The sequence below is a fragment of the Purpureocillium takamizusanense genome, chromosome 1 (assembly GCF_022605165.1).
Source record: "Purpureocillium takamizusanense chromosome 1, complete sequence".
NCBI lineage: Eukaryota > Fungi > Ascomycota > Sordariomycetes > Hypocreales > Ophiocordycipitaceae > Purpureocillium > Purpureocillium takamizusanense.
The window spans coordinates 347,900-364,343 of NC_063068.1; the positions used below are offsets into that span (position 1 = coordinate 347,900).

Consider the following 16,444-nt stretch of genomic DNA (forward strand, 5'->3'; position numbering starts at 1 on the left):
AAACCGTCACTGACCCGTCTCACTCTGTGAAGGCCAGAAATGGCCCCCACGTTGCAGCGGTGCACCGGCCTGCGGAGTGCGGACCAGCTTCGGCGCCGCCTCCGGACCAACTCGCCGTCGATCTTGCTGTTGCACCTTTGTCCATGTTCCACCTCCCTCGACGCAACAGCGCTGCCAATGGCTCCTGCAGCAGTAATCCGCGTGCACCATCCTGCTGCGGACCAAGTGAAGGGCCGACACAGACTTGATGCCTCCAGTCGGGAAAGGGGACCATAAATGGAGCCCTAGCAGATGGTAATGAGGCGAAATGCAAGTGAAATACCTTTCTACTTAAGCTGCCGAGCTCCAGGATTCACAGCCCCGACACAGCGAGCGCCCTCACTTGCGTACCTGTATAACAAAGCATACTCGATTGAAGAAAATGGGCAGCCTCACGCCTTCCTCTCTCAATGGCGTGGCAGCCACGAACGGAGAAGGAAAGCAAGTCAATGGCGGCAAGCTCTCACGCTCCGTCGAAGCACGAGCCGATCGCAACGGCGCAACCAAAATTGCGACTGTTCCTTCGCAGTTGAGGAACCTGTACTCCGACAACGCGATCCTCAAACTTTGGAAGACGGCGACTGAGCACCTTGGACGGAAGGTTGGTGTTTCGAACTGCGGCACGACTTCGTGTACAGAAACACCTGTGAACTAGCCTGGCTGACATTCGCGTAGAATCCCCCGGAAACCTTCCCCGAAACCGTGCCGCAGTCTGGACCCGATTTCGGGGTGTATCAATATCGTGACGCCGAGTTCTGGACATGCGGGTTCTTCCCGGGGAGCCTGTACTGCCTTTTGGAGAGGTCGATCAAGTACCCCCAGCATTTTCTCAAGGGCGGCGGCGACGGCAATGACACCGTCACCGCAGAGTCGCGACAACAGCTCCGGGAGGGCCTTCTCCAAGTGTGCCGCGACTGGGCGCAGCCGCTGCACCAAATGGCATACAGAACCGACACCCACGATATTGGGTTCATAGTTGAGCCGGCGCTGAGGCGTGACTACGAGCTGACGGGGAATGTAAAGAGCCTGGAATCAATTCTGACCGCAGCCGAGAGTCTGGCGAGTCGCTACAACGAGAAGACTTTGGCCATCAGAAGCTGGGACACCTTCGTGAACAATTGCCACGGGTTCTCAAGCAAAGAAGGATGCTTTCTTGTCATCATCGACAGCATGTGCAGTAAGCCATCCTCGTCCAAAATTTCGGTTGCAGGTCATTGACGTACTAACCATGGCTACTACAGACCTTGACCTGCTGTACTACGCTGGGCACCATGCTTCGTCGCAACGACTCATCGACATCGCCACGACGCATGCACACACTGTGCGGGAAACGCATCTGCGGGAGCTACCGTCCGAAGACTCCATGTATACTCAATATTCGACCTGTCACGTCGCCAACCTCTGCCCGGAAACGGGCAAGGTGTCGCAGCGCCTCACAGCGCAGGGCTACGCAGACGACTCCACGTGGGCAAGAGGGCAAGCTTGGGGAATCTTGGGTTATGCGCAAACATACAACTGGACCAAGGACCCCGTATTTCTTGCGACGGCCTGCGGTCTGGCCGAGCATTTCATCAAGCGCATGGAGTCAGCGCCATCGTCAGTCGAGGTGACCCTGGAGAACGGCACCAAGACTGGACGCTATGTTCCTCTGTGGGACTTTGATGCCCCCATTGATGAGAGCGACCCTCTGCGGGACAGCTCCGCCGGCATGATTGCTGCAAATGGCCTGTTGTTGCTTCACAGCTCGTTGAATGCCGTGGGTGATGCGGCAGGCGCCCGCAGGTTTTTTGATGCGGCAATTCGCATTGTCAAGGAGACGCTCGAGCTGTGCTATAGCACCGACGAGCTGAGGCTGGTCGTCAGGGATGGAGAGGATGGGCGGGCAACCATTGCCGCTGAACACGAGGGTGGTGGGGGTGGCTCGTCCGAACCACCATTCGATGCGATATTGAAGCGTGCCACTGCCAACTTCAACCGGGACTGGACGGACAAGTACGCGAACCATGGGCTTGTGTATGGAGACTACTATCTTCTCGAATTCGGCAATAGACTGCTGCAGGCGGGTATATGCTGAGTGGAATGAGAGGCAGCCTCTCATTCGCATTCAACGTGGGAGAAGCAGACATTGGCATCAATCATAGATTCTTTAGACGGGCCAGTTTCTATGGTCTACTTTGTACGGTGGCGTGTGTTCATTTAGCTTCAATCGCATCTGGAAGGCAATATTGACACATGACATAGATGTACGTTGCCGCGATTCTGCGCAAAATCGAATGAGGGCTGATGCGGCGCGGATCATGTTCAATGAGTCTGCTTAAAGCCCATCGGACCAGCCGCGGTGACCAGCGTCCGCAAGCTGTTGGGCTTCGGTCCGCTCTATGCGCAGCGTCTGCATACTTCCAGTTGTGAAAGTCAAAAGGAACCCAGCTTGTGGGGGCGTCCGGGGTGCGGAGGCGTAGCCTGACAGTCCCCGGATTCCGGGATTGACTGGAGATGTCTAGATTCCTCAACTCGTGTTAGTCGGTCTTCACACGAGATGCGGCGCTCGCTTTGGAGGCGGGGAATAAAATCAGGTGCGGGAAATGGCAATTGAGACGAGGGGGATTCCAGACTACTAACATCAACACCCACAGTCACTTGTTTAGCGTTGCGTCCGATGGGACAGTCTCCGGGTGCGTCACGGCCCTGACCGCCGAGCGCTAACTCCCCAGGCGACAGGGGGCTTGACTCCGGGGCCGATGCGGAGAGGCACCGTCTGCCCAGAACACGACGGCGGCGCTCATGGCTTTCGCCGCCGCGGGGGGGAAGGCTCGCTTGTTGGTAAACTCCAAGCCGAGAACGACACGCTCGCCACTGGGCAGCCGTGGTTCGACCCGAGCCTGGAAGGGGTATGTATATACATGCATGCTCGCATCTTCTCACATTTCCGAAGCCATGAGCGCCATCGCCACTGCGACACGCACCAGCTCCTGTTGCCAAATCAAGGCGTGGCCCAACGAGTTGCGCAAAGCAACATTGCATTGAAGTCTTTCTTCACCAGCTTCCCCCCCGCGCAGCGAGCGGCCAAAGACCATGCCGGCCCCAATTGCGGACTCGCCTGCATGGCGAGCCTCTGATGACAACAAGATACCAGAGAGCCACGAGATCGTGCATCACGACAATGTGCACCACGACGTCGTCCCCTCCGCGGATGGCCTTGCCGAGGCTCTCGCTACCGACAAGCTTGATCCTTGGAGCAAGCCTCTGCTGCAGCTCTACGTCTACGCCATGATAGCCTTTCTTTGCTCTACCATGAACGGTTCGTACCATCAGAGACGCGTCCAGACGCCACACTCTCTCCGTTGCGCAGGTCAACTGACTGACTGACTCTCCTGCAGGTTATGACGGGTCCATCTTTGGCTCTCTGCCCGCAATGGACGGCTTCCGAGAGCGCTTTCAGGTAGAAAAGACGGGCTCCAAGCTGGGCTACATCTCGGCCATGTACACTGTCGGCACCATTGCGTCCCTCCCCGTCACCGGTCCCGCGTGCGACTTTCGCGGTCGCCGCATGGGAATCTTCATCGGGAGCGTCATCGTCATTGCCAGCACCATCCTGTCCGGCCTGGCCAAGAACACGCCTCAATTCGTGGCCGGCCGTTTCTTCCTCGGCTTTGGCGTCAGCATCACTCGCGCGGCCAGCTCCATTTGGATCGCCGAGATATCGCCCCCCAACTATCGCGGCGTCCTGACGGCGTTTTACAACTGCACGTATGCCGTGGGGGCCCTCATGGCCGCTGGCGTCACCCGCGGCTCGGTGCAGTACGGAGGCGACGCCGCCTGGCAGATTCCCGTCTGGTGCCAGATGATCTGCCCAGCCATCGTCTGCTTCTCTGTTTTGAGCTTCCCCGAGTCACCGCGGTGGATGTTTGCCAACCATCGCGAGGAGCAGGCCCTGGCTTTCCTTACCAAGTACCACGGCGCAGGCAGGCCGGACCACCCCCTCGTTCGTCTTCAGATGGATGAATACCGCCAGGTCATCACGCTCAACGGGTCGGACAAGCATTGGTGGGATTATAGCGACCTCTACAAGACTCGCTCCGCGAGGTGGCGCATGTTCAATGCCCTCATCCCTTCCGTCTGGGGCCAATGCTCTGGTAATGCCGTCGTCAGCTACTATCTCCCGGCCATGCTGGCAACAGCGGGCCTAACCAAGTCGGATCAGGTCCTCAACATTAACCTGGGCTACACCGCGATTTCGGCTGTCGCGGCGTACGTCGGTGCCTCGCTGATCGAAAAGATGGGCCGTCGTCCGACCTGTATCTGGACCTCGGTGGCCTGCGCCATTTGCTTCGCCGGCATCACTGGGGGTGCGGGCGCCTATGCAAGCACAAAGTCTTCAACCGCCGCCTCTGCCGGCATTGCCTTCATCTTCATCTTCGGGTGGTGTTACAACTTCGGCATGACGCCTCTCCAAGCGCTGTACCCTGTGGAATGCCTTTCATATGAACAGAGAGGCAAGGGCATTGCATTTGTGTTTGCCTTTGTCCATGCTCTTGCCTTTATCAACCAGTTCTGCTTCCCGATTGCCTTGCAGAAAATCGGCTGGTATACCTACATCATCTTCATTGGGTGGGACTTTATGCAGGCGACCGTCAGCTACTTCTTTTCTGTCGAAACTCGCCGACGGTCTCTGGAAGAGATGTCGGAAATTTTTGAGGCCGATGACCCTGTCAAGGCCTCTCTTCGGAAGCATGTTGCTCACGTTCATAATGATGTCGAGGTGCGTGAGGAGAAATGACGCGACGCGATTCGCAAATGATCAAAGAGCCATTGATGAAATTGGGGTTTCGTGTTGGCTGCGTTCCAGAGTTGAGGGCAAATGTATATACATGTAGCACGAAGTAAAGCACTGTATACTGTGACCCAGTTCTTACCAATGAATCGTGCCATTTGGTCGCCCCCAACATGAGTTTCGTTAGGTCGACATTCCGCACGGGGCTCAAACTAGGCTCCCGTTGGGCGTAACGTACTGATCGCAGGGATACTCATGTCGTATCACGGTAAGCAGATTTCAGCCGCAAAGCGCAGGGTCATACTACTTTCATGGAAAGGCTAATGCAATTCACCAATAAACGAGCTCAGCCCCAGGATCCGGCGGGCGGACTTGTGCGCCATGATCTGTATGTGTCCCCTGGGCGTTGACATGGCGTTGGTCGTGCCCCGCCGATGACACGAGGCAGCCACAGAGCATGCAAGGCATATCTGGGATCGTGGAAGAGTCGAGACCGCCCGTTGACGGTTTCACGATGGGGCCCCCATGAGCGAATATATGGTCCGCCCAAGTCCCGCGACGAGGCCTCGCCCGCAACGATTTTGCGAAGGTCTTGTCTGTCCCCTATCGACTTCGTCAATATTGATTCCTCACGTCCAAAAGGTTGCAGGGACAAAACATATCGAAAGCCACCATGGACTCCCTCGGCAAGGCGTTCAAGACCGGCTTAGCCAAGGCCTATGCCGCCGGCCAGCAGCAGGTCCAGCAGCGAGTGTCGAAGCTGCAGGATCAATCGAGTTCCTCCAAACCGCCGCAGGGATACGGCTACGGCGGCGGCGCACAGTACGGCGCTGGCCATCACAACGCCAACCCCGTAAGTAGAGCAACAGCCGCCTTGTTGGGATGATATCAACTTCTAACGGACAGCTATCTTCATACTACTAGCCGGCTCAACAACCTGCATTGTATTCGAGCCCCGCGACAACACCCTACTCCGCACCACCGAGCCAGGCGGCTACATACCCTTCACCCCACGCAGCGAACGCGCCTTACTTTCCGCCTCCCCCGAACCAAATGGGGGGAGAGTCGAATAGTGCCTCCGCACCATATTATGGCTCTCAACATGCACCTGCTGGCCCAGTACCAACAACCCAGCAAACGACATATGAAAGCTGCCCGATTCCGCCCGAATATCCTCGCCCCACGGGTTTCCAACAACCAGTATCGGCGACTCCATATACAGTACCGCCGTACCAGACTGCCCAGCCGCCCGTTCCTAATAGCCATTCCCCCCATCTCTACTCATATCCTCCGCCTCCGCCACCGCCAGCACCCTATGTGCCACCGCAACCCGCTCAGTATCAACAAGACAGTAGTCAGGCTGCGCCCCCAGCGCCCTACACGCCGTCGAACGATTTCCAGCCGAACCAGACGTATATACAACCTACCGCTCATGCGCACGCCGTACAAAATGCACCGTCGTGGCCTACTGCATACACGACAGCGCCGCCTGCGCCCACCCCAAACATACCGGTACCCACGAATCCCACGTTAAACTCTCATAATTCCGTAGCCTCGCCTCTACCTGCACCGGGAATCAGCAATGGAGTGCCACCGCGGCGTCCTGTGCCAATCAATCACAGCCTGGAAGCAAACCAACACGGCCGCAACGACAGTTCCTACAATAATGAAGCACATCCGCCTCCGCAGCCCCAGGTCCAGTCGGCCTCGGCGCACGACTCGCCTGAAACCGTTGCCCGGAACGAGACGGTATCCAGCAGTAACCATCCGGCTCTCTCAACCGGTGAGGCTGCCAGCTATGCTCAAGACGGCATCGGGCAATTGTCCACCGACTTGGGTAAGCTGAATGTCAGTCCTCAACCTCCGGGCTCCCAGCCACCGCCGCCATTGAAGTCCTCACCACGAGCTACGAAGAGGACACTGGAGCCCATCAAGGCCAAGGGCGAACCAAACGGTGTTGTCCGGTTCTGCTCTGAGACCAGAGTGGTGGACTACGCTCTCGATTGGTATCACCTGGAAGGCGTACCATCCTATCTCATCTGTACCCGTTGCCACGCGGATAATGTAAAGAATACCGTCTTGGAGTCAAGTTTCATTCGCATAAAGCGACCAGACGGTTCGTCTTCTATTTGCGGCTTTCATCACCCACGCGTCAAGGACGTTTTATGGCCGTCGTCTCTCCGTTCGAACGATACAACTTCGCTGCGGGCCTTTATGCAGAAGCGCCTTGACATCCCTGCCTGCAAAGGTGCAAGCGTCGTCACCGCCGACGATGGTTTGAAGTGGTTTGGCATGGCAGCCAACGACATAGACGGCTTCATTGCCTGCGAGGCCTGCTACGAAGACTCAGTAGTAGGTTCGAGTTTTGAGACGAGATTTACGCCATATCAACAGCAGGGCCCCAACGACAAGTGGATCTGCGACATGCAGATCCCGTACATTATGCGCGCCGCCATGGACTTTTCCAGACGTAACGACTGGCAAGGCTTCGTGGCAGTCGCGACTAAACGTTGCCAACTGCCCGTCTGCGAGGGCAAGGAGGTCGACTTGAACTCGCTCACGTGGTATCTGTCGCGACGAGGCATCGATAACTTCCATGTTTGCGAGACATGCTACCTGGACAAGCTCGCATATACAGGGTTCAAGGACGAGTTTGAAGCTCACCCACCGAAAACAGGCTTTGACGCATGGATGGATATGCTCGGGAAGAGAAGAACCTGCGATTTGTCAAGCAGCAAGCTGCCAATAGCGTTCGCTCTTGAAACGGCACTCTTTACAAAAGACTTTGACGACTTTGCACGACGTGCAGCCAAGATCTCCAGCCTTGTGCCGTGTACGGCAAATGGGATCATACGAGGCAACTGGTGGACAATATCCGGTGGATGCGCGGACTTCAGCATTTGCGAAGCTTGCCACACGGGCATCGTACAGGCGCACGAGCTCGACAGCTTTTTCGAGCCAGTCACGCGGGACGCTGAGGCAACGATAGTCTGCAGCTTTTGCGTCACCAGTCCACGGTTCAAGCAGTACATGGGCAAATTTATCCAGGCATTCGATACGGGGATTTTCCACCCTTTCACGGATTTCGTCGCCAAGTTTGCGGGGGTCCAGGCTTGTGCAGGTGTCAAGAGTCGGGAGAAGGCGAAGTGGTGGGGATACCCCGAGGCACTCTTTTGCGAGAACTGCTACCTCAGCTTTGTTGCCGACACGCCGCTGGGCAGTAAGCTCACGTTCGAAGGCGAGTACGACGAGCGTTTCCAGATATGTCAAGTCTGGTCGCCTCGAATGCGCGGCATGTGGCTGAAGGCATGTGAGGCCGGGACTCCGGGCTCCGACGAGTCTAACGCCGCTCTCAATGAGTTCAAAGAGTTTGCAAGTCGGCGACTGCAAGTCTGGATCCAGACAGTCCCCAGGATTGAGTTCATACAGCAGATGAAACAGATGAGGATGATGAACGCGATGCATCAGGGGCAGCTGAGTCTCATGTACTCGGGCATGAACAGCATGGCGGTATTGAGCGACACCACGGACGGCAACCTGCACGGCAATAGCTCCATTGGGTGGTACGAAACGGAACACGGGGCCACGGGAGCGCAACTTTTCAACAATATGCAATCAGGAATGGCTAACGCGAACCGCGGAGATGAATGGGCGGAAGTCTTGCGGCTTTCACAGATGTGGACTGAGGTTGAATAGCGTGACGTTTCTGTTCTACAGGGTTGACACTCTTATATGGCAATTGCAAGCGTGGTTGAGACACACAAAACTCGTCGCAGAGGCCCATTGCTGCTTCATTGGTCGTGAACATCTCTGCTACATGTACTCGCCGAGGCTACAGAGCAGCCAAACTTCTTCCACTGCTGGTTCCTTGGCCGACGCCCTCGAGCGAAGGTTTGAACAGTTTTTCGTTTGGCATTGCGGCTCTTTCGTCGTACCGACGGATCCCCCTTGAGCAAAGCGAGCCTTTTTATCCACTTGGGGTGGTTAACTCTTTCCAGGGCAGGGCGTGCAGCCCTGATAGCCTCGAAAACCAAAGATCAAGTGATTGAACGCGCTGGAAAGATCCTGTGGCCGCTTGCTAGCATTTCAATGCCTTGGAACATCTTCAGCTCTTATACCGGCAATTGCTCTTTGCTCAATTGGCTGCTCGATTTCGGATGGCTCAGGCAGGTGACTATCAATTGCCGGAGGATAACGAGGGAGACACGAGAAGTGGTCCCCACCGTTGCAGCTGGAATGCCGCGGCAGCTGGTTGCTGTGGAATCTGCGCGTCATTCACCCGTTTAGAGCGTTTCCAAACAACTCAGCAGGCGTAGCTACCCGAGTCGCAACAGCTTCGCTGCGGAAAAGTGGCTCGGGGCTCCATTTTACCCAAGCAGTGAGACAGCATCGGTGGACATCGGTAGGAACGGGGGCCCCCAAACTTTCCTCGACGCTAACCGAACTTGCAGATGGCGGCTTTGCTCCAAAGGAACAGTTTGCACAGTTTACCTGCTCACGAATACGGGCTCAGGTAATAAGCCATTGCGGTGGCTCAGCACTTGCCCCTCCGCACGTGCATCCCCTGGTAAGCAGTGAAGACAAGCATGCAGGTCCAGTCCTTGACCGCGTTGACCAGGCGTCCCGTGGTCGGCAAACTGGGCCGCGGAAGCCGCTCAGGTGGGGTGGCAAGGCCAGCGTGGCGGGGTAGGAGCTCGCTGATGCCTTCCCAACTTGTCAAGGGGCGTCGAAAGCTCAAGAACCGGTCGTCGTCGGCGTGGTAATAGACCGGACCAAAAACCGGTGGACTGACTGGATAGCAGTGGATTCAGCGGCAAGCCGAGGTTTGTGGGAAACGTTGATGGACGCAGGCAGGTTAAGTTATTAGGTCCTCGCGCAATCACGGAGGGAGGGAGGGCCAGGGGGTTTGGCGAAACTGAGGAGCTGGGACCAATAAAAGGCCCGGGCGGAGGCGGCCGGCATATTCCACCGAACTGCCGGTGCCAACGCTGAAGACAAGGGGGCATGGGCCTGACGGGGAAGCTGCATGTTACTTTGTACTACTTCGTACGTGGACAGAATTCGATTGTGTGGAACCAAGCCGCTTCGAGAGCGGGAGAGATGGACCAGGAGGGCGACGAGATCCGCAAACTCTCGGCTTCCATCGTCCTTGATGGTTGAAAAAGGGACAGTAGCGGCCAATTGTATAACTCGTATTAGGTTCACCTCGCGTGGACATCCCGTATATCCGTAGAACCTTGAGGGAGAGCAGGGCCCGCAAGCGTTGGCGGGACCACGGAACGGACGCGGAAGGACCGGCGAGCTCGCTGTGAAGGAAGGTAGGTGCGTAGGTAGCTCTTGGCCGGGACGTCCGAAAATGATAAGACCCTTAACGCGCCGTAACTCAATCTTCACCATCGAATGGGGCCGACCGCCTGGTGTCTCGTTATGGCCCGGATAAAGTGCGTAACTGTCGCTCGGCGGACTCACCCCGAGCAAATAAGATTCCGGCTATTCGTCATTGGGTGCGGGGTCCGTTGGCACATAAAACGCGGGGGGTGGCGCCACTCATGCGTTGAAGCCCCCCCAATTGCATCTCTCCCATTTCCATCAGCTCATCGCACAGCAGCTCCAAGGGGCAGCTTCGACTTTGCAATCAACCGACGGACGAGAGACACACACACGCAGCATCATGGCAGAGCGCAAGTGTCCTGTTCAGGAGATGAACATTGGTGGCGGCGGCACCAGGAACCGCGACTGGTGGCCCGACTCGGTCAAGCTCAATATCCTTCGCCAGCACACCGACCTGACCAACCCCCTGGGCAAGGACTTCGATTATGCCGCTGCCTTCAAGACCCTCGACTATGAGGGCGTCAAGAAGGACCTCCACGCGCTCATGACCGACTCCCAGGAGTGGTGGCCTGCGGACTTTGGCCACTACGGCGGCCTCTTCATCCGCATGGCGTGGCACAGCGCGGGCACCTACCGCGTGTTTGACGGCCGTGGCGGCGCCGGTCAGGTATGATTCAGATGAGCGACTCTTCCTTGAGCTCGGTTTGCCGGGGTTGTTACTGACCAGCGTTTCAACTCGCAACAGGGTCAGCAGCGATTCGCGCCTCTCAACAGCTGGCCGGATAACGTCAGTCTCGACAAGGCCCGCCGGCTGCTGTGGCCCATCAAGCAGAAGTATGGCAACAAGATTTCGTGGGCCGATTTGCTCGTCCTGACGGGCAACGTGGCGCTCGAGTCCATGGGTTTCAAGACGTACGGCTTTGCCGGCGGCCGCTCCGACGCCTGGGAGGCCGACGAGTCCGTTTACTGGGGTGGTGAGACCACTTGGCTGGGCAACGATGTCCGCTACTCGCACGGTAACGAGGGCGTCAAGCACCACGGTGCCGTTGACGCCGCTCAAAAGGCCCCCGATGCCAAGGACATCCACACTCGTGACCTCGAATCGCCTCTTGCCGCCGCCCACATGGGTCTCATCTATGTGAATCCCGAGGGTCCTGATGGCAACCCCGACCCCGTGGCCGCAGCCCGGGACATTCGCACCACCTTTGGCCGCATGGCCATGAACGACGAGGAGACCGTTGCCCTCATTGCTGGTGGCCACACCTTCGGCAAGACGCACGGTGCTGCGCCCGCCAGCAATGTGGGCAAGGAGCCCGAGGCGGCTGGCATCGAGGCTCAGGGCCTTGGCTGGCAGAACAGCCACGGTACTGGCAAGGGCCCCGACACCATCACCAGTGGCCTCGAGGTGACATGGACCAAGACGCCCACCAAGTGGAGCAACCAGTACTTCGAGTACCTCTTCAAGTACGACTGGGAGCTCACCAAGAGCCCGGCTGGTGCCAACCAGTGGGTGGCCAAGAATGCCGAACCTATTATCCCCGATGCTTTTGACCCCAACAAGAAGCACCTGCCGACCATGCTGACCACCGACCTGTCGCTTCGTTACGACCCGGCGTACGAGAAGATCTCCCGCCGCTTCCTGGAGAACCCCGACCAGTTCGCAGATGCTTTCGCCAAGGCGTGGTTCAAGCTGACGCACCGCGACATGGGCCCTCGTGTTCGTTATGTTGGACCCGAGGTCCCCTCCGAGGACTTCATTTGGCAGGATCCCATCCCGGCCCTGAACCACGCTGTCATCGATGACCGTGATATCGCGGCCCTCAAGAAGGAGATCCTCGCCTCCGGCGTAAACCCTTCCAAGTTTGTGTCCACTGCCTGGGCCTCTGCGTCGACGTTCCGCGGCAGCGATAAGCGTGGAGGTGCCAACGGCGCCCGCATCCGCCTCGCGCCGCAGAAGGACTGGGAGGTCAACAACCCTCGTCAGCTTGCGGAAGTACTCAGCACTCTGGAGAAAATTCAGAAGCAATTCCAAAGTGGTGGCAAGAAAGTTTCCCTGGCCGATCTGATCGTCTTGGCTGGCTGCGCTTCCGTCGAGAAGGCCGCCAAGGACGCTGGCAACGACGTGACGGTCCCTTTCACCCCGGGCCGCATGGATGCCACACAGGAGCAGACCGATGTCGAGTCTGTTGGACACCTCGAGCCGTATGCCGACGGTTTCCGCAACTACGGCAAGTCTACCGACAGAATCAAGCTGGAGAACTTCCTGATCGACAGGGCGCAGCTTCTCACTCTGTCGCCCCCTGAGCTCACAGCTCTCGTTGGTGGCCTGCGTGTCCTCAACACCAACTACGACGGTTCGGCCCACGGCGTCTTCACCAGCCGGCCCGGAACTCTGACCAACGACTTCTTTGTCAACCTCCTGGATATGGGCACTGTCTGGAAGCAGGCTGGCTCCGACGGGGACGTCTTTGAGGGCAGCGACCGCAAGAGCGGTGCCAAGAAGTGGACGGCCACTAGGGCTGACCTTGCTTTCGGCTCTCAGGCCGAGTTGCGTGCCGTTGCTGAGGTTTATGGTAGCGCCGATGGTGCTCAGAGATTTGTGAAGGACTTCATTGCCGCGTGGGACAAGGTCATGAACTTGGACCGATTTGAGTTGAGCAAGGAGGCCAGCCAGCGGGCTACGAGCCGGCTGTGAGCAAAGCCCACTCTTAGTGAGGGGATGAAAGGGATACCGACAGAGAACTTCCGATGAGTAGTTTCTTGAGTACGAAAGGAAACGTACATGTGTGGTCAAACATGTGCGAAGCAAAATGAGCTGTCGATGGCACGGAGTATGACTTGAACACTAATTGTTGAAACAAAACTGCAGGCGGCACCAATTGAAAAGAAATTGACTGGTTATCGCCTTTTTCGGGTGTGTTAATATGATTAGTCTTGTACTTCGTAGACCGAAGCGTGTGGAGGTGATGCTGGTCAGGGTATGGCTTGAGCTGACAGAGAATCCACCACCTCCACTGTATGAACCAAGAGCGGTCTCATTGCCGTGTCATGTATTTCGCTCTTAAGGTGATTAGAACACTAATGTCCTGAAGCAGAAGAAGACTGCAGGTTGCTATTAGAGATTGCCGTTAATGTGATCGACCCGTCCTTTAGAAAGTAGTGCCCTTTGTCTGCTTGCCCCTTTCCTCCTCGATCTTCTTGACATTGATGTTCTTCCAGACAACAATGGACAGCAAGCACAGAGGCATCAAAGCCACTCCAGTGATGAGCATGTACCTCATGACGTGAGCATAGGCTGCAACGATAGCGTCCCGCTCCGGCGAACCGTCGGGGAACGACATTTGCAATTTGATGTCACCGAAAATTTGTGCCGATCGACCCTTCGCCGCCTCAGGAAGACGATTGTACAGCTCCTGGGGCAGGAGATTGTTCCAAATTCCTCCTGCGATGGACAAACCGATTGAGGCGCCGAAGCCGCCGAACAAGCCGGCAAGCGCGTTGGTGACGGCAATGTATTGATGCGTGACGGGAGCCATGACTGCAAGCGAACTGCAAATGACAAAGACCTCGCTGCCCAGGCCCACAAGGAACTGGGTGAAGACGAGAATTCCCACGGGCGCGTCGGGCTGGCGGAAAGGCAGGATGAGCGCCGTCCCCAGCAGCATGATCGGCACGCCGCTATAGGCGGTCCACTTGAAGTTGCCGGTTTTGTGAATGATGTAACCGATGATGGGCCCAAAGAACGATGATGTGAGGGAGTAGGTGTTGACAATGTATCCCGCATGCTCCACGCTCTGCCTATGCACCACCTGCAGGTACGAGTTGAAGTAGCCGTTCCAAGTAAAGGTGGACAAGAACATGATGCCGTATAGCAAGCAGGAGCCAATGATGGTCCCCTGCTTGAGATATTTCCAGGGCAAGAATTGTACTGGCGCAAACTTGGCCTCCCAAATGTAGAAGACGGGGAATAGGATCACGCCAAGCACCAGCATGGCGATGATGTATGGCGTCTTCCACTGCTGTGGAGCGTACCTCACCAAGCTGAATGGCAGCAGGATGCAAGAAAGCGCGCCCATGATGAGTAACATGCCGGCCAAGTCAATCTCAATGACATAATGCTTGACAGACTCGTGCCACTTCCTTCCCGATGGTGCTCGCTTCTGGAAGAGGCCATTCTTGAGAGCCTTGCGGAACATGTAAGTCATGAGGCCCATGGCCGGCAAGCTGCATCCGACCAGGATGATGGCGAAGGCGCCAAAGGCCCAGCGGAAATTGAGCCCGTTAAGAAACTTTGCTGCAATATTGGGGCCGGCCAAGTTGCTGATGATTCTTGGCGTCTGATTGAAGCCGATGACAAGCATGCGGTTCTTGAGGCTGCTCATGTCGGAAAGCATAACGCGGACGACGTAGCCAATCCCGATGTGACCCGTCCAGTAGAGCGTGTGGGCGGCGACATAGGTAGAGACGTTCTTGGCGACGGCCTTCATGATGCTACCGATGACGGAGACGAGGAGCATGAGCGTAAAGCCCTCGACGCGGCCCAAGACGTCGATGATCTTGGACAAACCCAACGGGGCGCATGCGCCAATGATGGTGGACAGGACGCTGCCAACATTGAGAAGGCCGTGGCTCCCAAAAGAGGAGGTGATGTACGGGTTGAGCGCTGAATCAACCGCATTTTGGAGATAATCCACAAAGGTGACCAGATACAGGCTACGATTTTTATTAGCAACGTTGAACGAACCAGACATGCGAGCTCAACTGCCGGCGTCGCTGCTACACATACAGCGCAAACATGGTGAAGAGCGTCCATTTCGACCAAGCGGTCGTGATGGCACGGACGCGCTTCACGCCATCTTGGAACTCCCCGTTGTTGGAATTGTTGTCCTCTTCATTCTTGGCGTGGTCGTCCGACATGACCGCGGCCGAGGTGACATCGTTTTGAGCAGGATGTTTCTCTTCGTCGACGGTTACAGCGTGGTCGCCAACCTGCGGCCGAGGCCCGTCAGCGCCAACTGCGTGCATTGTTGTCGTCAATGCCGTCGGCAAAAACAGGGAGAGGGAGTTCTGGAAAAAGGCTAATGATAATAAGAGCGATTTGCAGAGAGACGAAGGTGTTGGCGAAAAGTTACGAACAAAGATAGATATAGCGACGCATTTGGGAAGACAAACGGAAGATCCCGGCGACAAGCGTGACTTATTCGATCTCAATTATCATCCGAGGGAAGAAAGAAAAAAAAAATCTGCAGGCCCCGGAGGACTGGGATTATTCGAACCCTTCGCCCCCTGAGTGCGACGGCGGCAGCGCTTAAACCGCCTGGGTCCATCACCGCCAAATGGTGGTTGGGGGAAGGGGCCTGTAGGTACCCTAATACCGTCCGGTCCTGTGAGCTTGGCACAGCATCCAACACGCGTGATCATGCCCGTTCGATTAAGCCAGCGTTCTGTCCGGTGCAGGACAAACGTGGAAGCCGTGCAGGGGGGAGGTGGGAGGGGGGGGGGGGATGCAATTCACCAGTCACGAAAACAGCACCCAGGCCCAAGGATCTGATTAGATGCGGGCGTCAGTTTAAACTCGGACCCATAGGCCCCATCCATCACACGCCACCTCCTGCTCGGCGGGACTGGATCCAAGAGGGAAATCGTTGGCGGCAGCGGCAGCTTCGCCAAGAGCGGCGACAACTATCTGGTGTCCAACAAAAACTTAGCGGTCGCATCAATACCCGACGGCAGCCGAGGGTGCGTGCTTCTATGGTAGTACACACGTGCTGCAGCATGTTGGACGGGAAAGATGGTCGAGAAAGTCTTGCGTAAGAGGATCTGATAAGATGGGATGCGGCGCAGCTGTCTCGTCTGACCTCCCCCCGCTCAGCCGTTGACAGGCTGTGTGGGATGCCCACATCGGTCCTTGTCCGTCTGCATCCACCAAACCAACAGGCACACCAAACCCGCCGCTTTGTTCTCGCAGCGCCGGGCTAACTCAACCAGCAGGGTTTAGTGGCTGGTTCACCGTACGCGGAATCCAGGGCATCGGCGTCAATGGCAAGGATCATCGCGTCGCTCTCTCTGAGCCCCCATCTCCTCTTCCGCACCAACAGTGTTAAAGCTGTCTTCCCGCATGCTCATTGTGTGACTCAAGGAGCAGAGGCTTCATGTCAACTTGGGACGTTGGCGCTTCGGTCACCGCGTCTTCTCTCGTCGCTATGTATTATTGATACAGGTAGGCTGCGACCTCCCCAGCTTGTCAATAGATGCTGGCAGGACTTTGTCAATGGCACACCAATAGTGGTCGACATCGTTATA

At 56.8% G+C, this 16,444-nt stretch overlaps 5 protein-coding genes across 6 annotated transcripts; 4 read left to right on the forward strand and 1 right to left on the reverse strand.

The window, feature by feature from the left end:
* Positions 1 to 233: 233 nt before the first annotated feature.
* Positions 234 to 2,219, forward strand: JDV02_000121 (uncharacterized protein). Its single transcript, XM_047980894.1, has 3 exons — positions 234 to 640; positions 715 to 1,216; positions 1,281 to 2,219. Exons 1-3 carry the CDS (start codon positions 422 to 424, stop codon positions 2,111 to 2,113), a joined length of 1,554 nt encoding a protein of 517 aa, XP_047836852.1. The 5' UTR covers positions 234 to 421; the 3' UTR covers positions 2,114 to 2,219.
* A 659-nt stretch (positions 2,220 to 2,878) lies between these two features.
* On the forward strand, positions 2,879 to 4,816 carry JDV02_000122 (uncharacterized protein; the record flags this gene model as incomplete). Its single annotated transcript, XM_047980895.1, has 2 exons — positions 2,879 to 3,337; positions 3,417 to 4,816. Exons 1-2 carry the CDS (start codon positions 3,112 to 3,114, stop codon positions 4,814 to 4,816), a joined length of 1,626 nt encoding a protein of 541 aa, XP_047836853.1. The 5' UTR covers positions 2,879 to 3,111.
* Positions 4,817 to 5,483: 667 nt separating this feature from the next.
* JDV02_000123 (uncharacterized protein) lies at positions 5,484 to 8,506 on the forward strand (the record flags this gene model as incomplete). The annotated part of the gene is made up of 2 exons (XM_047980896.1): positions 5,484 to 5,663; positions 6,500 to 8,506. 2 exons carry the CDS (start codon positions 5,484 to 5,486, stop codon positions 8,504 to 8,506), a joined length of 2,187 nt encoding a protein of 728 aa, XP_047836854.1.
* Positions 8,507 to 10,216: 1,710 nt separating this feature from the next.
* Positions 10,217 to 13,249, forward strand: JDV02_000124 (Catalase peroxidase). The gene is made up of 2 exons (XM_047980897.1): positions 10,217 to 10,808; positions 10,887 to 13,249. The coding sequence occupies exons 1-2, from the start codon at positions 10,482 to 10,484 to the stop codon at positions 12,834 to 12,836; spliced, it is 2,277 nt and encodes a 758-aa protein (XP_047836855.1). The 5' UTR covers positions 10,217 to 10,481; the 3' UTR covers positions 12,837 to 13,249.
* JDV02_000125 (uncharacterized protein) lies at positions 12,894 to 15,716 on the reverse strand. 2 transcript variants are annotated; one of them, XM_047980898.1, is made up of 3 exons: positions 15,657 to 15,716; positions 14,928 to 15,509; positions 12,894 to 14,854 (listed from the first exon to the last, which is right to left on the reverse strand). In XM_047980898.1, the coding sequence occupies exons 2-3, from the start codon at positions 15,164 to 15,166 to the stop codon at positions 13,291 to 13,293; spliced, it is 1,803 nt and encodes a 600-aa protein (XP_047836856.1). In that variant the 5' UTR covers positions 15,167 to 15,509; positions 15,657 to 15,716; the 3' UTR covers positions 12,894 to 13,290. The 2 variants fall into 2 exon arrangements, with proteins under 2 accessions (XP_047836856.1, XP_047836857.1); XM_047980899.1 differs by having other exon boundaries at positions 12,894 to 15,509.
* Between the last annotated feature and the right edge of the window lie 728 nt (positions 15,717 to 16,444).

Excerpts from the sequence above, each read along its gene's own strand:
- JDV02_000125 (XM_047980898.1), bottom strand. The coding sequence starts at position 15,166 with ATGCACGCAGTTGGCGCTGACGGGCCTCGGCCGCAGGTTGGCGACCAC. Across the intron at positions 14,855-14,927 it reads CTCTTCACCATGTTTGCGCT|CCTGTATCTGGTCACCTTTG; the intron begins GTATGTGTAGCA and ends TAAAAATCGTAG.
- JDV02_000121 (XM_047980894.1), top strand. The coding sequence starts at position 422 with ATGGGCAGCCTCACGCCTTCCTCTCTCAATGGCGTGGCAGCCACGAAC. Across the intron at positions 641-714 it reads CTGAGCACCTTGGACGGAAG|AATCCCCCGGAAACCTTCCC; the intron begins GTTGGTGTTTCG and ends ACATTCGCGTAG. Across the intron at positions 1,217-1,280 it reads CATCATCGACAGCATGTGCA|ACCTTGACCTGCTGTACTAC; the intron begins GTAAGCCATCCT and ends TGGCTACTACAG.
- JDV02_000124 (XM_047980897.1), top strand. The coding sequence starts at position 10,482 with ATGGCAGAGCGCAAGTGTCCTGTTCAGGAGATGAACATTGGTGGCGGC. Across the intron at positions 10,809-10,886 it reads GCCGTGGCGGCGCCGGTCAG|GGTCAGCAGCGATTCGCGCC; the intron begins GTATGATTCAGA and ends AACTCGCAACAG.